We start from the raw sequence: 19,985 nt of genomic DNA on the forward strand, positions 1-19,985 counted from the left end.
GCGAGAATTTATGTCTTTTGCGGCTTCTTGGATGTCCACCCAATTGCGGTCTTGATTTTCTTTTTTAAATCTTTGCTTTTCTCTACTGAATTTGTTTTTTAGTTTATTAATTTCTTTTTCAGTTGTGATGGAATAGTTCAAGAATTGTGCACGTACCAGTCTGTTCAATTTTTTCTTGGTAATTGAATTTTTGGTATATTGTGTGTTAATTTTTTTACAACCATTATTGTTTCCATAGTTAGCACCGTTGGAGGCTTGTTGTAGATTGTCCAATAGAAAACTTTTTAGCCCATTAATAATGTGTTCAAAGTTTTCTATTGGGTTATCCGAGATGTATTTTAGTAAGGATTCATTCTGTTCAATCAATGTCGATATTCTATCCATTGATTTGGAGTTCCAGAAAATTCTTCTTCGGTCAACGTCTACCACAACAGAACTTCTATGATGTATTAGCTGCCTATCAGTGGCTGTTTGAGGCCTCCATTCAGAATTTAGAATCAGCAGCGCATGGTCACTCTCTTGGCTTGGCTGTATTTTTAGGTGAGTGACAGTCTCTTTTAAACTCATGCTGCAGATGATATAATCAATAATGGATGAGCTTCCATTGCCCCGTCTGGTATATTGTGCTGGGATATCTCCTTCTATGTTCCCATTCAGAATTACCCCTCTTAGGGAAGGTAAACTCGATAGTAATAATTTCCCTCTTTTATTACATTTAGCACCCTTGGGGAATTGCGGGGCTGAGAGATCTACAAGTTCCTCATCGTAGAGTTGCATCCATTTATGAATTTGCGAGTTGGAGATTTTTCCGTTTATATCACCTGTTATTATATATGGGATATATGATTGATGTTCGATAATCTGTGTGATGGTTTCCATAATTTCAGAAAAGGTGTTATCATAGTTCTTGCCGGGAGGGGCATAAACATTGAATATCAGAAATGATTTTTTTGGAGAGTCATTATTAGTTTTTAGGAGGACTTTTAGACATTGCAGGTGATATGAATTAGTCTGGATAATTTCCTGGGCCCACTTGTAATCTTCCTTCAGGAGAATGGCCAGACCACCTTTTGCGTGGCCTCGATTGGATGCTTTGGCTGGAATATCGTATACAAAGTAGTTTTTATGCGAGAACGTTTCAATTGCCCAGGTTTCCTGTAGTATTAATAGATCCGGTTTATTGTTTATGGCTTCCACCAATTTCGTCTTAGTTTTTCCAGCCATGTTCCAGGATATTATTTTTAGACCATTGCTAAACAGATTGACCTGAACATGATGGGGTTTTATTGCTGTTCAAGTTTTCAGATACCCATGACCAAGATCTAATACTTTCTCTGTATTCCTTTTCCTTTGTATCTTGTTGCCATACTAGCCTTTCACCATTTTCCACTTTCACCTTCAGAGAGTCTTTCCCTGAGTGGTTAGCTCCTGAGTGTATTGCTCTGGCCGTGTCAGTTTCTCTCAGAGAATTTTTGTAGTGAGAGTTTGAAATTTTTCGAATTTGTTCATCATACCCTGGGGGAATTCTGTTTGCATTGGGATCCCTTCTTACATAGACATCGTATCCATGTCTATGTAATGTTTCCTTTTCGTTGATTATAATTCCAGGTATGACGTTTGACCAGAAGGTTACTGTAGCTATTTTATTGTTGTCATGCTGTGGAAAGATTACAAGATCTATCTCGTTACTATTTAAGGATTCCAAAGGTTTTATATGGTGAAGGAGATTGATGATTCTTCTTCTGTTGAGTGGCATCATGTCCATTGGGAATAGTTCTTCGAATTGTAATGTTCTGGAGTATGGTGTTCCACCTCCATGTTGATTTTTTCCTTTGTTATTTCTTTCGGTCATGTTTTGATGTTGTGATTCTTCGAGGACATTATACGGGAGAAACTCTTTTGCAACCGGATCTAGTAGTTTCGCTTTCACTTCTCGTTTTTTTTGGCTAGTTTCTGTACTGTCAGTGGTCCTGGTCTTTACAGGTTCCATTTCTTGTATTTCTTGTATTTCTTGTGTATTATTAACAATTACAAACTTTTGGAATTTGAGCTTACGGTTTTTTTTCTTATGGATACGTCTTGTTGGTTTTTTCCTCTTTCTTTTTCCTTCTACTTGTTCAGTATTGGTAGTTTTATTCATTTGTTCTCCTTTTTCACTTTCTAATGTTTTGTCGGAGCTGGCTTTTTGGGTATTTTCATCCGTCTTTTCATCTTTTAGAATATTCAATTTCTTTACCTTAGTAAAAATTGGGTATTGTTTATCATTAACCGATTTTTCTGAGAATAATTTTTTCAGGGAGAATATTGGTGTTTCATGTTGTCGTACTAGCTTCCCTTTTTTTTGTTTTGAAAGATCTGATGTCTGTGTAGCACAGTCATTTTTTCCAATATCTTTTTCTCTATTTTTACAATTTGTGTAGTTCCTTTGCTCATTATCGGTAGGCTTCGATTGATTTTTTTCCATTTCAGGAGGTTCTTTCCTTTTCTTTTTTTCCTCTACTAGATGCTTGAGAATCCCAATTTGAACATCCAGAGTTTGGTCTGAGTTTTCTAGTATGTTTCCCAGAAAGGAAAGAACCGACTCAAGTATTTCGTGTAGTGAGAACAAGGCTTTTGACATAGGTGTGACGATGTTAGCTGAATAGTTCGTTTTTATCAAAAATGGGTCTACGGATGATTCAAGTGTTTGAGGTTGCGCTTGGTTTTGTTGTAAGAGAGGACTATTTGTTGTTTTTAGTTCAGGTTGATTTTGCGAAATCTTGGAATTGTTTGCACAAAGTTCTTCCAATTGACAGGTATTTCCAGGGCCTTTTTTTGGTGTTGAAGATGTTAAATGATTTTCCTCGTGCCCCTGAGTTTGAAAATCTTTGGAGTTGTCAAAAGATTTTTGTATGTTGTCAGATATGATAACGCTCAGATTTGATTTTTGGATTGACCCAAGTTTAGAGAGCGTAATTTCTTCTAGCCTGGTTCGCAAAATAGGATTGGCTATTTCTTCTGTTTCCAGAATTTTTCTGTCGATTTCATCTTTAGATGTTAAAGTAGAGAAATATTCAGTGATGGCTGGGGTCCGTATAATGCGACCATGTTTTATTGATTTATCAGATGTTTTCCGAACAGCGTCCTCCGTACCCATACGTTTCATGAAGATAGTCCTAGATCGCAGTTTTATAAGCCCCATCGCTTTGTTTCCGCAGTGTTTGATTTTTTTTAAAATTTTTTTTTTTTTTTTATTTTATTTTTTGCTAATTTCTTTTCCTTTGTGGTTATAGAGCAGTTATTAGCGCTAGTGTGAAGAACACGGCAGATGGTAACTTAGCTTACTGGAAGCAGATGTTTAGCGGGGTGGCCCGTCCCGTCCTAGGTCGTCCTCGGACGGCCTCAGACGGCCCGCCCTTTATCCGGGCTTCGTTCCGCGCTTGGTCCCGCGCGCGTCCCGCGTCGCGGGAGGCTATTTGATTTTTCTACGTTTCGTCAGTGGGCGTGTCCGTGGGCGTGTCGCCTGGGGGAAGAGGAACCAGCTGATCCCAGCTGGGGTTTCTGGTCCTCGCAGTCCCCCAGGCTAGGCGCGCTGTAGTTTCTCACCCTAGCCTCAACCCTTCTGACTCCAGCTGGGAGCGGTAGACAGAGCGTGCAGATTGCAGCTCTCGCTCACACCAGCGAGTCAAGGGGAGGCGCGCCACGGAGCAATGGAGAAAGAGAGCGTCAGCTCAGGCACAGCAACACGGGATACAAACAGCAGGTAGAGGTAGAGATCCCTCGCCAGGCACAAGTATGCAACAGCTCACCAAATCCAAATACCAGTGAGTGGCGCCCGCGAAGCGGGGGTCACGAAGCTTTGTCCTGCCTCGTCAGTGGGCGTGTCCGTGGGCGTGTCGCCTGGGGGAAGAGGAACCAGCTGATCCCAGCTGGGGTTTCTGGTCCTCGCAGTCCCCCAGGCTAGGCGCGCTGTAGTTTCTCACCCTAGCCTCAACCCTTCTGACTCCAGCTGGGAGCGGTAGACAGAGCGTGCAGATTGCAGCTCTCGCTCACACCAGCGAGTCAAGGGGAGGCGCGCCACGGAGCAATGGAGAAAGAGAGCGTCAGCTTAGGCACAGCAACACGGGATACAAACAGCAGGTAGAGATAGAGATCCCTCGCCAGGCACAAGTATGCAACAGTTCACCAAATCCAAATACCAGTGAGTGGCGCCCGCAAAGCGGGGGTCACGAAGCTTAGTCCTGCCTCGTCAGTGGGCGTGTCCGTGGGCGTGTCGCCTGGGGGAAGAGGAACCAGCTGATCCCAGCTGGGGTTTCTGGTCCTCGCAGTCCCCCAGGCTAGGCGCGCTGTAGTTTCTCACCCTAGCCTCAACCCTTCTGACTCCAGCTGGGAGCGGTAGACAGAGCGTGCAGATTGCAGCTCTCGCTCACACCAGCGAGTCAAGGGGAGGCGCGCCACGGAGCAATGGAGAAAGAGAGCGTCAGCTCAGGCACAGCAACACGGGATACAAACAGCAGGTAGAGGTAGAGATCCCTCGCCAGGCACAAGTATGCAACAGTTCACCAAATCCAAATACCAATGACTGGCGCCCGCGAAGCGGGGGTCACGAAGCTTTGTCCTGCCTCGTCAGTGGGCGTGTCCGTGGGCGTGTCGCCTGGGGGAAGAGGAACCAGCTGATCCCAGCTGGGGTTTCTGGTCCTCGCAGTCCCCCAGGCTAGGCGCGCTGTAGTTTCTCACCCTAGCCTCAACCCTTCTGACTCCAGCTGGGAGCGGTAGACAGAGCGTGGAGATTGCAGCTCTCGCTCACACCAGCGAGTCAAGGGGAGGCGCGCCACGGAGCAATGGAGAAAGAGAGTGTCAGCTCAGGCACAGCAACACGGGATACAAACAGCAGGTAGAGGTAGAGATCCCTCGCCAGGCACAAGTATGCAACAGTTCACCAAATCCAAATACCAGTGAGTGGCGCCCGCGAAGCGGGGGTCACGAAGCTTTGTCCTGCCTCGTCAGTGGGCGTGTCCGTGGGCGTGTCGCCTGGGGGAAGAGGAACCAGCTGATCCCAGCTGGGGTTTCTGGTCCTCGATGTCCCCCAGGCTAGGCGCGCTGTAGTTTCTCACCCTGTGCCGGTCCGTGCACATTCAGCCAATGGGAAGAGGGAACGCGGGCCGCGTATGCCCAATCGAAAATAGCGGAAGCAGTGCACCACCATGGCGGCGCCAATGATTGTATATTTTCAAACGCTGCACCCAAACCGGCCTTGGCTGCTGAGTCCCATACCTAATCCAACTACTGCGAGTGAAATGCGATACAATGATGCCCATGGAAGGAGACATAGAGTGGTGGAACGTACTTTTGGACTGCTAAAGTCTAGGTTTCGGTGCCTGGATAAGACCGGAGGGGCCCTGCCTTACTCACCAGGCAAAGTATGCAGGATCATGATTGCCTGCTGCATGCTCCACAACCTGGCCTTGCGCAATAACATTGAACTGATCTTGGACCCTGAAGACCAACAAGTTCCTCGGCCTCCCATCCCACCCTTGTCGACTGATGAGGATAGTGGTGAGGTGGAAGGTGTGGACCAAAGGCGTCAGCTCATTGATCGCTATTTCCCTTGAATGTGAGTAACTACCTCTTGTGCCAGTTGACAATGCGTTATGTATGTTTGCTGGTGGTGTGTGGATGTGATGTTCATCAGCTGGCTGTTCTGGTATGTCATGTTTGCATGTGTGTGTGGTTATTTCTATGGACATGCAAGTCTCCATGATGTGTGTCCTCTCATCCACTGATTTTGTGATGAGTGTGGTTTGTGGGATGTTGCACTGCAGTGTGTTGTGATGGGTGTGATTCAGTTTCCTGACGTTTGCTTGCTGTCTCTGATTTTCCCTAGGTCACTCCCACAGAGGCATGATTCTGAACAACATGGATCCCTGCACCTGGTAACGTCTGTTACTGAGATAATCATGTGAATAAAACATGGAGGCAACACATCATTGAGTGTGTAAGTGAAATGTATTTACAGGTTGTGCATTGGTGCTCGTTGATATTTACCAGTAAGTGTTGGGTGGGGGAGTGTGAGTTGAAGGTCATGGTAGATGAAAAGACCGTGGTGACACCACATTGGGTGATGTGCAGCTAGTCCAGCAGATCTGTTCCAATACTTGGCGTAGTGTGACAGGATAGTTTGCGGGTGGATGGCAGCCTCAGGCAGTGTTAGAGTCATTGTCGGCCCCTCTTTGAGCGTGTAGTTGGAGCATCCCCACTGCTCTCACCTACTTCCAGCCTTGGACGGCCCCTCCGTCTTTGAACCGGAACGGAGTCAGCTTGGGGGGCAGGTTGGTCAGGGGCCACATCCGTGTCCATGGGCACAGGTGGCGGTGGCAGTGGTGTTGCTGACCGTGGCGGCTGGGCACTTGGTTGAGGGGGGGGTGTTGCGGGCTAACCATTCCCTCCACAGTGATGTTTGCTGGCCCATGAGGTCCACTATTTGGCCAATGCGGCTGTCAATGGACCGCAACAGATTGCTGTTTTCAACCGAGTCCTGGTGGGCACGATCAGCCTGTTCCTGCCAACGCTCATAGGAAGCCTGGACTCTGGCTAGGGCTTCCAGAGATTCAGCGCCAGGATGGGGTGGGTGTCCTTCCGCAGCTCGCCGGTGAGAAGTACTCCTGCTTGGGTGATGTGGCCTCGGCTCTCTCCTTTCCCGTCCACTCTCCCTGCTTGGCTGGGATGTGGATGGCCCTGCGTCGTGGGGTGGGTCAGGCAGGGTGGCACAGGCAGGAGTGGTGGTACTGGTGGTGGTGGAGGTGGTGGTGGTGGCTGTACGGCTCACTGTGGCAGGTGTTGCAGGAGTGACACAGGCCACGGTTGTTGAGGCAGGGATTTCCAGTGAGCCAGATGACCCTGGGAGTGTGCTTGGGCCCGCTCCCTCCTCCGCACCGGAGCTGGCTGTGGCATCGTCCCAAGAGAGTCCTGGAAGTGAGTGAGGCGAGTGTTGCGGGCAGTTGCTGTTTTCATCAGTCAAATTGCGATCACCTGAGGAACAAGATTTTCATGATCAATACTGTGGACATGACATGTTTTACTTTCCATACATTACATTTCACTGTCCTCTCGCACACCGCACCCACCACCACCCTCCCTGTGGACATGGGGGCCTGTTGGGAGTTGTAGTAGTAACCTCTCACTCACCCCACCCACCTCTCACCCCACCCACCACCACCCTCCCTGTGGACATGGGGGCCTGTTGGGAGTTGTAGTGCTGGTTTCTCACACACCCCACCCACCACCACCCTCCCTGTGGACATGGGGGCCGGTTGGAAGTCGTAGTAGTGACCTCTCGCACACACCCCACCCACCACCACCCTCCCTGTAGACATGGGGGTCTGTTGGGAGTTGTAGTAGTAATCTCTCACTCACCCCACCCACCTCTCACCCCACCCACCACCACCCTCCCTGTGGATATGGGGGCCTGTTGGAAGTCGTAGTAGTAACCTCTCACTATCCCCACCCACCTCTCACCCCACCCACCACCACCCTCCCTGTGGACATGGGGGCCTGTTGGGAGTTGTAGTGCTGGTCTCTCACACACACCCCACCCACCACCACCCTCCCTGTGGACATGGGGGCCTGTTGGAAGTCGTAGTAGTAACCTCTCACTCACCCCACCCACCTCTCACCCCACCCACCACCACCCACCCTGTGGACATGGGGGCCTGTTGGGAGTTGTAGTGCTGGTCTCTCACACACACCCCACACACCACCACCCTCCCTGTGGACATGGGGGCCTGTTGGAAGTCGTAGTAGTGACCTCTCGCACACACCCCACTCACCACCACCCTCCCTGTGGAGATGGGGGCCTGTTGGGAGTTGTAGTGGTAACCTCTCACTCACCCCACCAACCTCTCACCCCACCCACCACCACCCTCCTTGTGGACATGGGGGCCTGTTGGAAGTCGTAGTAGTGACCTCGTGCACACACCCCACCCACCACCACCCTCCCTGTGGACATGGGGGCCTGTTGGGAGTTGTAGTAGTAACCTCTCACTCACCCCACCCACCTCTCACCCCACCCACCACCACCCTCCCTGTGGACATGGGGGCCTGTTGGAAGTCGTAGTAGTAACCTCTCACTCACCCCACCCACCTCTCACCCCACCCACCACCACCCTCCCTGTGGACATGGGGGACTGTTGGGAGTTGTAGTGCTGGTCTCTCACACACACCCCACCTACCACCACCCTCCCTGTGGACATGGGGGCCTGTTGGAAGTCGTAGTAGTGACCTCTCGCAGACACCCCACCCACCACCACCCTCCCTGTGGATATGGGGGCCTGTTGGGAGTTGTAGTGCTGGTCTCTCACACCCACCCCACCCACCACCACCCTCCCTGTGGCCATGGGGGCCTGTTGGAAGTCGTAGTAGTGACCTCTCGCACACACCCCACCCACCACCACCCTCCCTGTGGACATGGGGGCCTGTTGGAAGTCGTAGTAGTGACCTCTCGCACACACCCCACCCACCACCACCCTTCCTGTGGATATGGGGGCCTGTTGGGAGTTGTAGTGCTGGTCTCTCACACACACCCCACCCACCACCACCCTCCCTGTGGACATGGGGGCCTGTTGGAAGTCGTAGTAGTGACCTCTCGCACACACCCCACCCACCACCACCCTCCCTGTGGACATGGGGGCCTGTTGGGAGTTGTAGTAGTAACCTCTCACTCACCCCACCCACCTCTCACCCCACCCACCACCACCCTCCCTGTGGACATGGGTGCCTGTTGGAAGACGTAGTAGTGACCTCTCGCACACACCCTACCCACCACCACCCTCCCTGTGGACATGGGTGCCTGTTGGGAGTTGTAGTAGTAACCTCTCACTCACCCCACCCACCTCTCACCCCACCCACCACCACCCTCCCTGTGGACATGGGGGCCTGTTGGAAGTCGTAGTAGTAACATCTCACTCACCCCCCCACCTCTCACCCCACCAACCACCACCCTCCCTGTGGACATGGGGGCCTGTTGGGAGTTGTAGTGCTGGCCTTTCACACACACCCCACCCACCACCACCCTCCCTGTGGACATGGGGGCCTGTTGGGAGTTGTAGTGCTGGTCTCTCACACACACCCCACCAACCACCACCCTCCCTGTGGACATGGGGGCCTGTTGAGAGTCGTAGTGCTGGTCTCTCACACACACACCCCACCCACCACCACCCTCCCTGTGGACATGGGGGCCTGTTGGGAGTCGTTCACATTTTTGTGAGAATGTGGCCCACATGCATGGGTTGGGGCCTGGGAGATGTGTCTTCTCAGTTGTGTGAGGCAGACCATGTCGGTGTGGTCGTGGTGCTTGGTTTGTACTTACCAGCCTCTTCTCCTTCGTCAATTCCTTCCAGGCTCTCTGGGTGCAGTATGCCCAGCACCTTTTCCTCCCAATCAGTATACGGTATGGGCTCCGGGGGTGTGCCGCCGCCAGTGTGCTGTGCTCGCAGATGGTTTTTAGCACAGATGCCTTTGACCCTAGTTTTTAGGTCATGCCACCGCCTCTGGATCTCGTGCTTTGTCCTTGGCACGGTCCCTGACGCATTCACCCGACTTACTATCCTGTCCCACATGTGGTTTTTAGTAGCCACGGTGGTCTGCTGGACTAGTGTGCCGAATATGTGGGGTTCAACACGGATGATTTCATCCACCATGACCTTCAACTCTGTCTCAGTGAATTTAGGGGTTTTCTTGGGTGCCATGGTGTGTGCTGATCAAGGTGTGGGTTGAGTGGGTTGGGAGATGCAGGTGTGTGGTGTGTAGGAATGGTGAGGTGGGTGTTTGTGTGGTGTGTGTGTTTGAGTGGTGGGTGTATGTGTGCAATTTGTGTCTGCTGTCGGTCGTATTGGGTCTCTTGCTAGCAGCTATGCTGTGATGCAAAGGATTGTGGTAGTGGGTGGGAGTCATTTTATACTCTGTGTAGTGGTTGTATCCCAATGGTTGTTGCCAGTCAGGTGCTAGGTGGGTGTGTTGACTTGTGTGGATTAGTTGGTGCTTGGGGGGTGTCATTGTGGCTTGTGATTGGTGTAGGTGTTTCAGGCGGGTGGTTGTCCTGTTTCTTGTGTTTTGTATTTACTTCCGTCAGACATTTTGTCATTGGTTTGACGGTAGATTTGTTGTTCGTGTTGGCCTTCCGCTGGGATGCACCGTTTCTCGTTGCATTGTTTCCGCAGCGGACGTGGATTGAGGTGAGTTCCCGGGAACTGGCGGTGTTATCCTAATCGCGGCCACGGAGCCTCCGCAGGTATTGCAGTGGCTGTGGCTGTTCCCGCGGTCATGTTCGTCCGCGGCGGTCAGTGTTTCTTAGGTTCCGTCCGCTTGCGGCGGTCTCAGGTGTACTCCGTTCGCCGCGGACAGAGTTTGATGTGGTCCGTCCGCTGCGGTCGGAGTTTCGTTCCATTTTTATCCTAATCGCTACAGAGGTTTATCCGCGGAGCGGTCCGGAGTATCTTGGCCGCTTCCTTGGCGGACGGAACCCATTTCCGTCCGCGATCCTAATCGGCTCCATAATGTGCATCAACGTTAAGGTAATTATCCATGAAAGGCGTTAGTTATTTACCAAAGTGCGCTGCATAGCCAGATTTAGGCAACCACGGTAAATCCAGTGAAAATCCTACCCCTTTGGGGTAGAATGTGTAGCCTCTATCTAGTCGGGCCGTTATTGATTAGGTCTAAGAGTTTGGTACCAAGATAGCAATCTGTGACAATTGAAACATATGATACAGCAATATCGTTGTCAGAATATCGTGTAAATACTGTGTCACAAACATTTTCAAATAAGATTGCCCCCCAATGGAGTTAAAAATAGTAAATCTACATCCAGTGGGACTATACTTCTGTGAACAATATTAAGGAGACAATAAATAGGTCAGGTAATATTTTTGAGATGATATCGTAACATCCAATTGTGTTGACTTGTTTAATCACAGGATGATATACCGCATGACTGCATATCGGCCCTTAGTTTAGAAGAGTTTGGTGTGTTTTATGTACCCCCAAAGAATAGTATATCTTTGTCTACCTGGTGAAGTAGAAATATTAGGATGAGCAGGGGGGGTCAATCCTAACAAGCAGGCAAAATGTGGACCACCCACCATATTCACTGTTTAGGCCTTCCTCTAAAGAGACAATTGTAAGATGGATCTTCGTACAAAGACATTAGTCTTCTCAGAGATTAAGGATGTCCTATTATTATCAATATTGTGCTTGAACCCTCAATTAACAAGTATTCCTAAAAACTCAAGATTATTTTGTCTCCACTCCAATTCAAAACCTAGTGGGCACTCTTGACATGGTTAATGTTGTACTACCGTTCCAGTTAGCCTTAAAATGTACAAAAATGAAAATTATGAATAGAGGGGAAGTACGGAGGGCTGTGCTAGGAACCGATACCCCATATAACAAACAAATTCCTCTTCGGTATCAGTGAGATAAATATAGCTTCTTCCAAGGTGTCCATGCTGAGCCATAACAGAAGACACAATGTCCCATGATGTTTTTGGAATGAGAAGCCAAGGACAAATAATTTTAAACGTGTATTTTAAAATGCACTTGTACCCTTAGGTCTCTTGGTGCTAAAATAATATGTTTATTGTTACCCTACAATAGTACAGAAGTAGTCTTTCTATTGACTTCAGAATTATGAAGATCTGATTGGACCCCTTGGGCTCAAAACCTGTTCCCATGAGATAAAACAAAGATTCCTGAAGTGGATACATTTGTCCACGGAACCCCTGGGCCGCCATCTATTAACAAATGTCACTTGTCACTGGGTTTATGATGGGCGACCATATGCCTGTTAGAAATTTAACTAGAGTATTCAACAATACATTGATTAAAAAAAATATTTGGTGATAGCGGCCACTTTATAAGTTGCCCCTGATGGGTTTGAGATGAACACAACCTAAAGCCTTGTACAACAACAATCCAAGTACCAGTGGATTAATCTTCCTTGTGTGAGGGAATCATGAATGTCAGGCATTTGTGCTTTGCCCGACTTATAGAATCTTTCTCCAACAATTGGGTTAATTGCCATTAAGTGATGGGTTAGTAATTTCATCCTCTGAAATTTTCTTTCTAGTAGTGCTTTCTTCTCTGTTTCCGCTTGAGGTATGTCTTGCCAGGAAAAGAAATCTTCCTCTACAGATGTGGTTTCCCCATTCCTCTACAGGTTTGGTTTCCTCAATCCCTGTAATATACAACTCTATATAGTAACTATCTAATGTATGCTTTGAGTAAGGCCATTGGGTGTATTCAATTGTGCAGCTGCAGCGATTTTCACATCATTATAGATTTGTCACATTTGACACATAAGCTATAATCTATCACATGATCTGCAGATATTATCAAAAAGTAGTTTCTAGCTCAAACTGTTCAAAAGTTATAAAAAAATGAAGCAACACGTGTTGCTGCTCGGTGAAAGGCCCTTTGCAAAGCTGGAATGGTCACCTTTCTGTTGCTTATTGCTATATTTGGGTGTTAAATAGGTTCTAATGAGATGCAACCGATACCCCAACAGTGTTTCCAAGTTTACAAATTACTAAATAATGACGTAATACTATTACAAAATGTGCTGTTTCATGCTGCATAATTAGATTTTTCTTGCCATATCATTTACTCAAATCTGATGCATAATTTACTTAACTCTGATGTATAATTTGGCACTCCTTAGCTGCATAATTCTGGTGGCCCTGGTTTTGGGGGTGCTTTTGTACGATGCCCTGGTTATATTAGATGATAGGTAACGCAGAGAGTGCAAGGTTGAGTTGCTAAGTGCATATAGAATTTTCACCTTCTTAATAAATTTGCCATTGTAGACGAGTAAGGGAATGGTAAGGGAATGACCCGCTCTGGGGGGGGGGGGGGGGGTAAAGAGTGAGTTAAGAGAGATCTTAGCACTTTTCTGTTTCAGGCAGTGGAGTCTCTTTTGTATCTAGGTGATAGGTCTTGAAAGAAGATTCAAGTCACTTCTGTTCCCACTTAATCTTCTTCTTGTGTAAGGCACTCTCTCTCATCATTCCCCCTTGTAGAGAAGTCCTATCTGCTTCCTATGAGGCTACGCTGTTTTCCAGCGGATATGTCTTGCTATGGTTTGTAGCTCATTCATTTCGACAGTAAGTTTATTCATGGTTAATTTTCCATGATTTGAGTAGAAGTGCAGCCTGGATACACTCAAGGATTAAGGTCTCTGGAGAGTGATCTGATAGTGTGCACACATGGTTGTATCAATGCAAAACATTTGGCAGCAGTGAGCCAGTGATAAAGACGCATTTTCTTCCCTTGGTGCAATTGGCATACATTAGAAAGGAGTGATCAATCTTGGTTGTATGTACCGGTCTGCAGACATCCAGCAGGCAGCCTCAGTTGCACAATTCTAGTTGCCCCTGGTTATAAGGCATATTTATGCTTAGATATTTGGTTGTGCCTCTTGGTGCCGTTTCCAATAGTTCCAATCACATGCAAGGGGCAGCTGCCCTGAAGTGATTGTAAAGTCTGAATAAAGGCAAGAAAATCTTGTTCATAAACATATTACCCATTATGAGAAGTACTACTGTCTTTCTGCCTCTTCCTGGAATTCTCTATCTTGGTCTTTCCATGTCTGCAAATGTATTTCTCTCTTTCTTTTCCTCTGTCTCTCTCCCCTGTTTCTCTCCCCTTTTGTCTTTCTCTGTACCATTCTTTTTATCCTGTTCTCTCACTCTGACTCCCCCTGACTTATCTTTGCAGCGTGCTGTCTCTCTCACATCCCTACTTCTCTTTCTCTGACTTTGTATGTATCTCTCTGTCTTTTCCTCTTTCAGTTTCCCTCTATCCATGTCTCTTTCTTTCTCCTCATCTCTCCCCTGTCCTAGGACATTCTTATTATCTTGGACAAATGTTTTCAAACTCTACACTTAATCTTTGCAACCTGCTTTGCAAACTGGAAAGTTTCAGAAGCAAAATTGTTTGAATGTGCTTGTCAGTGTAGTCCGCTGTGCATTTTTATTACTGCCATCTGACCCTGCATCGACGGGGTCTGTGGACACTTCATCTTCTTAAATCTCAACTATTATTTTCTCTATTTATAAATGTTGAATGTAAGTCATCCTCTTCCCTCCCATATAACACTAGATCTTAACATTTGCACCTACTCCCATATTCCACATACCAGACCTTCAATTAACTTGAGAACCTTATGAAAAAGCTACAAATATGTACTCAGCTTTTGAAGGGATCTGAGAAATAGTTGTCCCTTTACTAAGTAAAAATGCCTCAGACATTTGTAGATGTAGAAGGAATTATTTCTAAATGTATAACTGTAACTAGACAACACGGATACATTTAAATATAATATGTGCTTTAAAATTGCACATGTTGTTTTATTGTTTTTAATGTAAACTCGCGCTGAGCAGGAGGCTATGATCAGTCAGCCTCTTTTTTAGCACTATAGCCCCATACTTGCTGCAGTCAGGGTCTCAGATCAGAAGCACCTGATGCTTCTTGTTCCTCGAAAGTGTTTTCCTTGCAACAGGACCCAATCTCCAGTCTGCAACTGACTTCATGAGATCCCGGAACACCGGCCTCTTGATATTCTAATGGTCCTTGTAATGCACAGATGCCTATTTACACTTTGATAGCTGTCCATATCGAAGTCCTGCCATGAGCTTCCTCTCAAGGCACATATTTTAACATCTTCATTGGTAGATTGAAGAAAGGGCATTGTCTACACGCTATGGAGAAAAACTAAAAGCTTTTGTGTTTTAAAAGCAAATAATGTGAATTGTACAGAGCCCTAAACATCAGGCATTTGTAAAAATGCGTCATGTTAATAATTTTTTTACTTCATGTAAGCCTTCTGCAACTTTGACACTGTAAAAGAAACAAATTTCTAACAATGAGCCTTCAATGAGAGCTTAGCGATAACAGCAGTTTTAAATTGCCCTCATCAGAAGACCTGAATTAATTTGGTGCTGAAGCCATGCTAAAATATCATTGTTGTTAAATCAGGCAGAATGAGCAGTCTTTACGTGCTTCCAGAATAAGAAGATATCGATCTGTGCCGTGATTCCAACACTCCCCAGTTCTTAAAGACAGCAGCTCAGGTCATTTCCCCACATCCTCTACTTTCCTGGATTTCTCTTTGGTCACCCCATTATGTGTTCCAGTCCCCAGCAATATAATTTTTGTTTACTCACATATCCCTGTTTGTAGTACGCACTACTGAAGATGCGAACAGCTTAAATAACCTCAGCACCATAACTCCAAAACGTTCAGCTGGTGAAGAGATCGGAGAGGCATGTAACCCTTTCAGTCATTGCAAACTCGCCATGGAACTGTCGTATGTTTAAGTACAAATGAAATAATATACACTGTAAACTATGCTGCGCCTTTAAATCATACATCTTTAACAGTTGCACTTGTTTGTATAACTGCTCGCAGATTTAAGCTCTGCAGAGACAGCCTCTGTTTCCACACCAGCATCCTATGCTGCGTCTCTGTAGAAAGGTGTGTTAGAGGCAGGACCCATCCCCCATTCAGAGTTAAGAGAACGGGGATCTCTTGCGATGCTGCTTGTCCCATTGTTATGCGAAGAGATGCATTTGCAGCTCTAGTCCGTCGGCATCCTGAAGCCTTCCTAGGGTTTCCTCTCAAAGCAGCGTTCACAGACGCTGTTGAGAAAGGCATCGTTTTAGAATCATGCCAAACAAGCGCACCACTCTTTTAAGGCCTGATGACTTTAATCAGTTAACCTCCACTTGTCTAAAACAAACAAAAAAATGAATGTGTCCATGTGTAATGTTACACATGCTACATACAGCACACAATCTACACAATTGGGGATTGAAGACACATTTGCAGTGCACCTTTTAGTTGTGTTGATTTTGTATGTACACTTATTTATTGTGTGAACACATAATGTATGCCATGGAGCAGGTGTGCCACAATTGTATATTCAGTGCTACCTCTCCTCCTGCTATAGCACTAGGTACCCCAAACAACGTCCCTGTACTCTGTTCAGAACCTAAATATTAACTATGAATTATTTAGATGCTGGGAAGTATCATGATATTTCTCGAAATTGGTGCTTTAGTTTCAGACAACAAAGTTCAGAAATAAAAAAAGTTGCCCTTTGACTGCTATTTCTGAGCTGTACTGTCTGAAAATAATGTAGTAGCTGACATAAATATGCCGTAAATACGTTTTCTGTATCCTCTACAGGCCTACAGAAGCAGGGGCTCACACCAGAAAAGCTTGTGTAAGACTATGTTTCATCTCGCCAGAAATTAAAAATGCATGTCGAGTTTTCCTGCCATGCTTGTCAAGTTTGGGACTAGCCTGTCAAATTTCCTGCCAGAGTTTTTCCAGCCAGACCCGTCAAGTTTGGGACTAGCCTGTCAAATTTCCTGCCAGACATGTCAAGTTTGGGACTAGCCTGTCAAATTTCCTGCCAGGCCTGTCAAGTTTTGGACTAGGGGCTTTGGGGGTGTGTGAATTACATCCTAACAGCTGGCACCCTGTTTCAGGTTCTCATGGGAAGCTTTGGCTCTACACGACATCTGTCTTTTTTCAACATCTCAAAGCTCAGGGGTGGCTTTGGTTTATTATTTTATAACAGGCCCAATCCTTCCTGGGAAAGTGAACATGGTTGTGCTTTTTAAAACATCCTATGGGTTTCCCACCAACTACATTTTAAAACTCCCCTTTTACAATCAGCTACTTCTACAGAAAGACCCTTTTTTTCAAAAATAAAAAAAACACCTCCCACACCCTGGGGTGGGGACTCAGGACTGCTTCCGCAGCTGTTCAACCAGCAGCTGTCTGCAACCCCCAGTTTTAAACAGGCACAGACATTTCAAGCCTACAGCCACGCAGTTTTCTACACACTTTTAAACACATACACAATTACCCCATGGTTTGCAGCCAAACCTATTGCTTTTGGGATTAACCCTACATGTCACCCATTTTAAAACAAAACGAGTGTGTGAGGCCAGCAGTCTGCGCCCAGGCCCTGTCAAATTTCCTGCCAGGAGTTTCCTGCCAGAGCTGTCAAATTTCCTGCCAGAGCTGTCAAATTTAAGACTAGACCTGTCAAATTTCCTGCCAGGAGTTTCCTGCCAGAGCTGTCAAATTTCCTGCCAGGAGTTTGCTGCCAGAGCTGTCAAATTTAAGACTAGACCTGTCAAATTTCCTGCCAGGAGTTTCCTGCCAGAGCTGTCAAATTTCCTGGCAGGAGTTTGCTGCCAGAGCTGTCAAATTTAAGACTAGACCTGTCAAATTTCCTGCCAGGAGTTTCCTGCCAGACATGTCACTTTTCCTGCCAGGTTGATGGGAGGCATCACTTCCTACTACTAGTAAGCACTAAATAAATGTGATTACAATTACAAAAGGGCCAAAAATTAGTGCTATGACACATTTGCAAAGGGAAGAGAAGATAGATCACAGAAAGAGTGAAACATAAAATGGAGAGAATAGGAAGAATAATGTAGGAAGTACAGAGTCAGTTGTAATGAGAAGGGAAACAGGAAGAGAGAAAAGGAATAGTAATGTTGCTGATGACGCAAAACCCATCCCATCTTACCCAAAGCGTGCCTTGATGGATTGGGAACGGGGTGGTCCCTAGGCGGGCTTTGGTGCTCTCCTCTGAACCCGTCTCAATTTAAGAAGTCAAAGGTCTCAAAGTTCAAATAACAGAAAGGTAGAACATATTTGGTCCTATAAGTAATTATAAACAATGAAGTCTTGGCCTTAACGGTTTTATTTTAAAACATTTTGTCATAAAGGAGTTAATGCAATGTATTCAAAATTAATTTATTGATTGATTTAAAACTTTTGTAGCACTTACTGTCACCCCACGGGGGAGTGAATAAATCAGAGGGCAAAGCTCAGTTAAAGGCACATGTCAATCAAAAACTCACTAAAATTCAGATCATCAAAACACATAATTTTAGAAGGGGTCGATTTCCAGCATATATTTTCCTATGTGTTGAATATGTTGAAAGAGGGCTCCTTACATCCAGCCACCACACACTTATTTAGGGTTCTAAACAAAGGATGTCATACATTTAGTACAGTAAAATATCGTTTGCAGGTTCTAAACCAATTAGAATGAAGCAAAAAGAGAAACATTTATAACTGAATACATTCAACAAGATTCTCATAATTCTACTAAATAGAGCTTCTCACAAGCAACATGAAACAGTAAAGTTACATAGTATGTGATCTTCTCTGGGACAACTGTGTTTAACTTATTCAGAACAGCCTCTAAAAGTCCTCGTCCTTCTATATTGGATACATTTAATTTACATTCTAGTGGGACATGAAAATAAAACAAACTATTCACGTGGGACGAGGAAAAACGTCACAGTAAAGATGGAGTCTTAGGCCAAGTTTGCTTGAAGCTAGCTAGAGTATGCATTATGATTACTGCAAAGCATTAAGTTCAGTAAAACATTCGTATGAATACATGGAGTGTGCATATGTGAATCAGAGGGCAAAGCTCAGTTAAAGGCACATGTCAATCAAAAACTCACTAAAATTCAGATCATCAAAACACATAGTTTTAGAAGGGGTCGATTTCCAGCATATATTTTCCTATGTGTTGAATATGTTGAAAGAGGGCTCCTTACATCCAGCCACCACACACTTATTTAGGGTTCTAAACAAAGGATGTCATACATTTAGTACAGTAAAACATCGTTTGCAGGTTCTAAACCAATTAGAATGAAGCAAAAGAGAAACATTTATAACTGAATACATTCAACAAGATTCTCATAATTCTACTAAATAGAGCTTCTCACAAGCAACATGAAACAGTAAAGTTACATAGTATGTGATCCTCTCTGGGACAACTGTGTTTAACTTATTCAGAACAGCCTCTAAAAGTCCTCGTCTTCTATATTGGATACATTTAATTTACATTCTAGTGGGACATGAAAATAAAACAAACTATTCACTTGGGACGAGGAAAAACATCACAGTAAAGATGGAGTCTTAGGCCAAGTTTGCTTGAAGCTAGCTAGAGTATGCATTATGATTACTGCAAAGCATTAAGTTCAGTAAAACATTCGTATGAATACATGGAGTGTGCATATGTGAATATAAATGCAGTTCTATATATAAGTACATGTGTTTCTGTCTTTGGACTTTTTTGCATTTGTCTGTATGGTTTCTATGTGTCAGTCTGTGTATGTGCGTTTGTGTGTGTGTTTGTGTTTTTGAGCACGCAATGAAGGAATTTGTGCATTTAATGCAAACATAGGTGACTGTAGGAGCCTACATGTTTGCGTGCTTATGTGTCAGTGTGTCAATATGAATTGATTTATAGCCTGTGTGTGTTTGTTTTATGTTTGTTTCACAGGATTGCACAATACAAATAGATGTTTGTTTGTGAACAATAAAATTGGATGACTTGACGTTGTCAGTGCTTGTTGGAATCCAGGTTAAACTTTCAGATCTGACTGGTGGATCGAATATTTTTCAAGAAGTTGTGAAATATTATTTTTCAATATTTGTACTCGTTCCTTCACTGCGTTTTCGTCACAGTTATGTGTCTTCTCACCATCATTTAAATCCTTCAGCACTGCTTTCAGGAGTTGAACGAGCCATGCTGTTTTGTACTGATTTGATCCACTTGAAAGTAGTTTCTTTACTTTCTCTTCTGTGTAACGGAGCACCTCTTCATCCTCTGCGATTCTTGTCACAATCTTCAAATCTGGTCGATCACACTTCAGTTTGTTTAGGTTAAGTGTTCCCTCATGCCCAAAAAAGTTCATACATAAGCTGGAAAAAATAAATATGCATTGAGTTTTTGCAAGTGAATGAATAATTGATTGACGGCAACATAGTTGTATAGCTGTACTATTTATCTGGTATGCCATGCTTGTGAAAGGAAAATGTTACCATGTAAGCATCTGTTTGTGGTGTGTAGTACTGTAGATCCACATGCTCTACATACTGTAACTCCACATGCTCTGCATACTCCTGCC

The 19,985-nt window shown here is 45.4% G+C and overlaps 1 protein-coding gene across 1 annotated transcript in view; it reads right to left on the minus strand.

Moving 5' to 3' along the window:
• Nucleotides 1–17,741: 17,741 nt before the first annotated feature.
• LOC147750996 (NACHT, LRR and PYD domains-containing protein 1 homolog) overlaps nt 17,742–19,985 on the minus strand; it is a 784,790-nt gene continuing 782,546 nt past the window's right edge. Inside the window, exon 10 of the mRNA XM_086918888.1 lies at nt 17,742–19,779. Within this exon, the coding sequence (XP_086775014.1) occupies nt 19,440–19,779 (340 nt within the window). The 3' untranslated portion in view covers nt 17,742–19,439. The remainder of the gene's footprint in view (nt 19,780–19,985) is intronic.

This window comes from Lissotriton vulgaris, chromosome 1_1, assembly GCF_964263255.1.
Source record: "Lissotriton vulgaris chromosome 1_1, aLisVul1.2, whole genome shotgun sequence".
Taxonomy (NCBI): Eukaryota; Metazoa; Chordata; class Amphibia; order Caudata; family Salamandridae; genus Lissotriton; species Lissotriton vulgaris.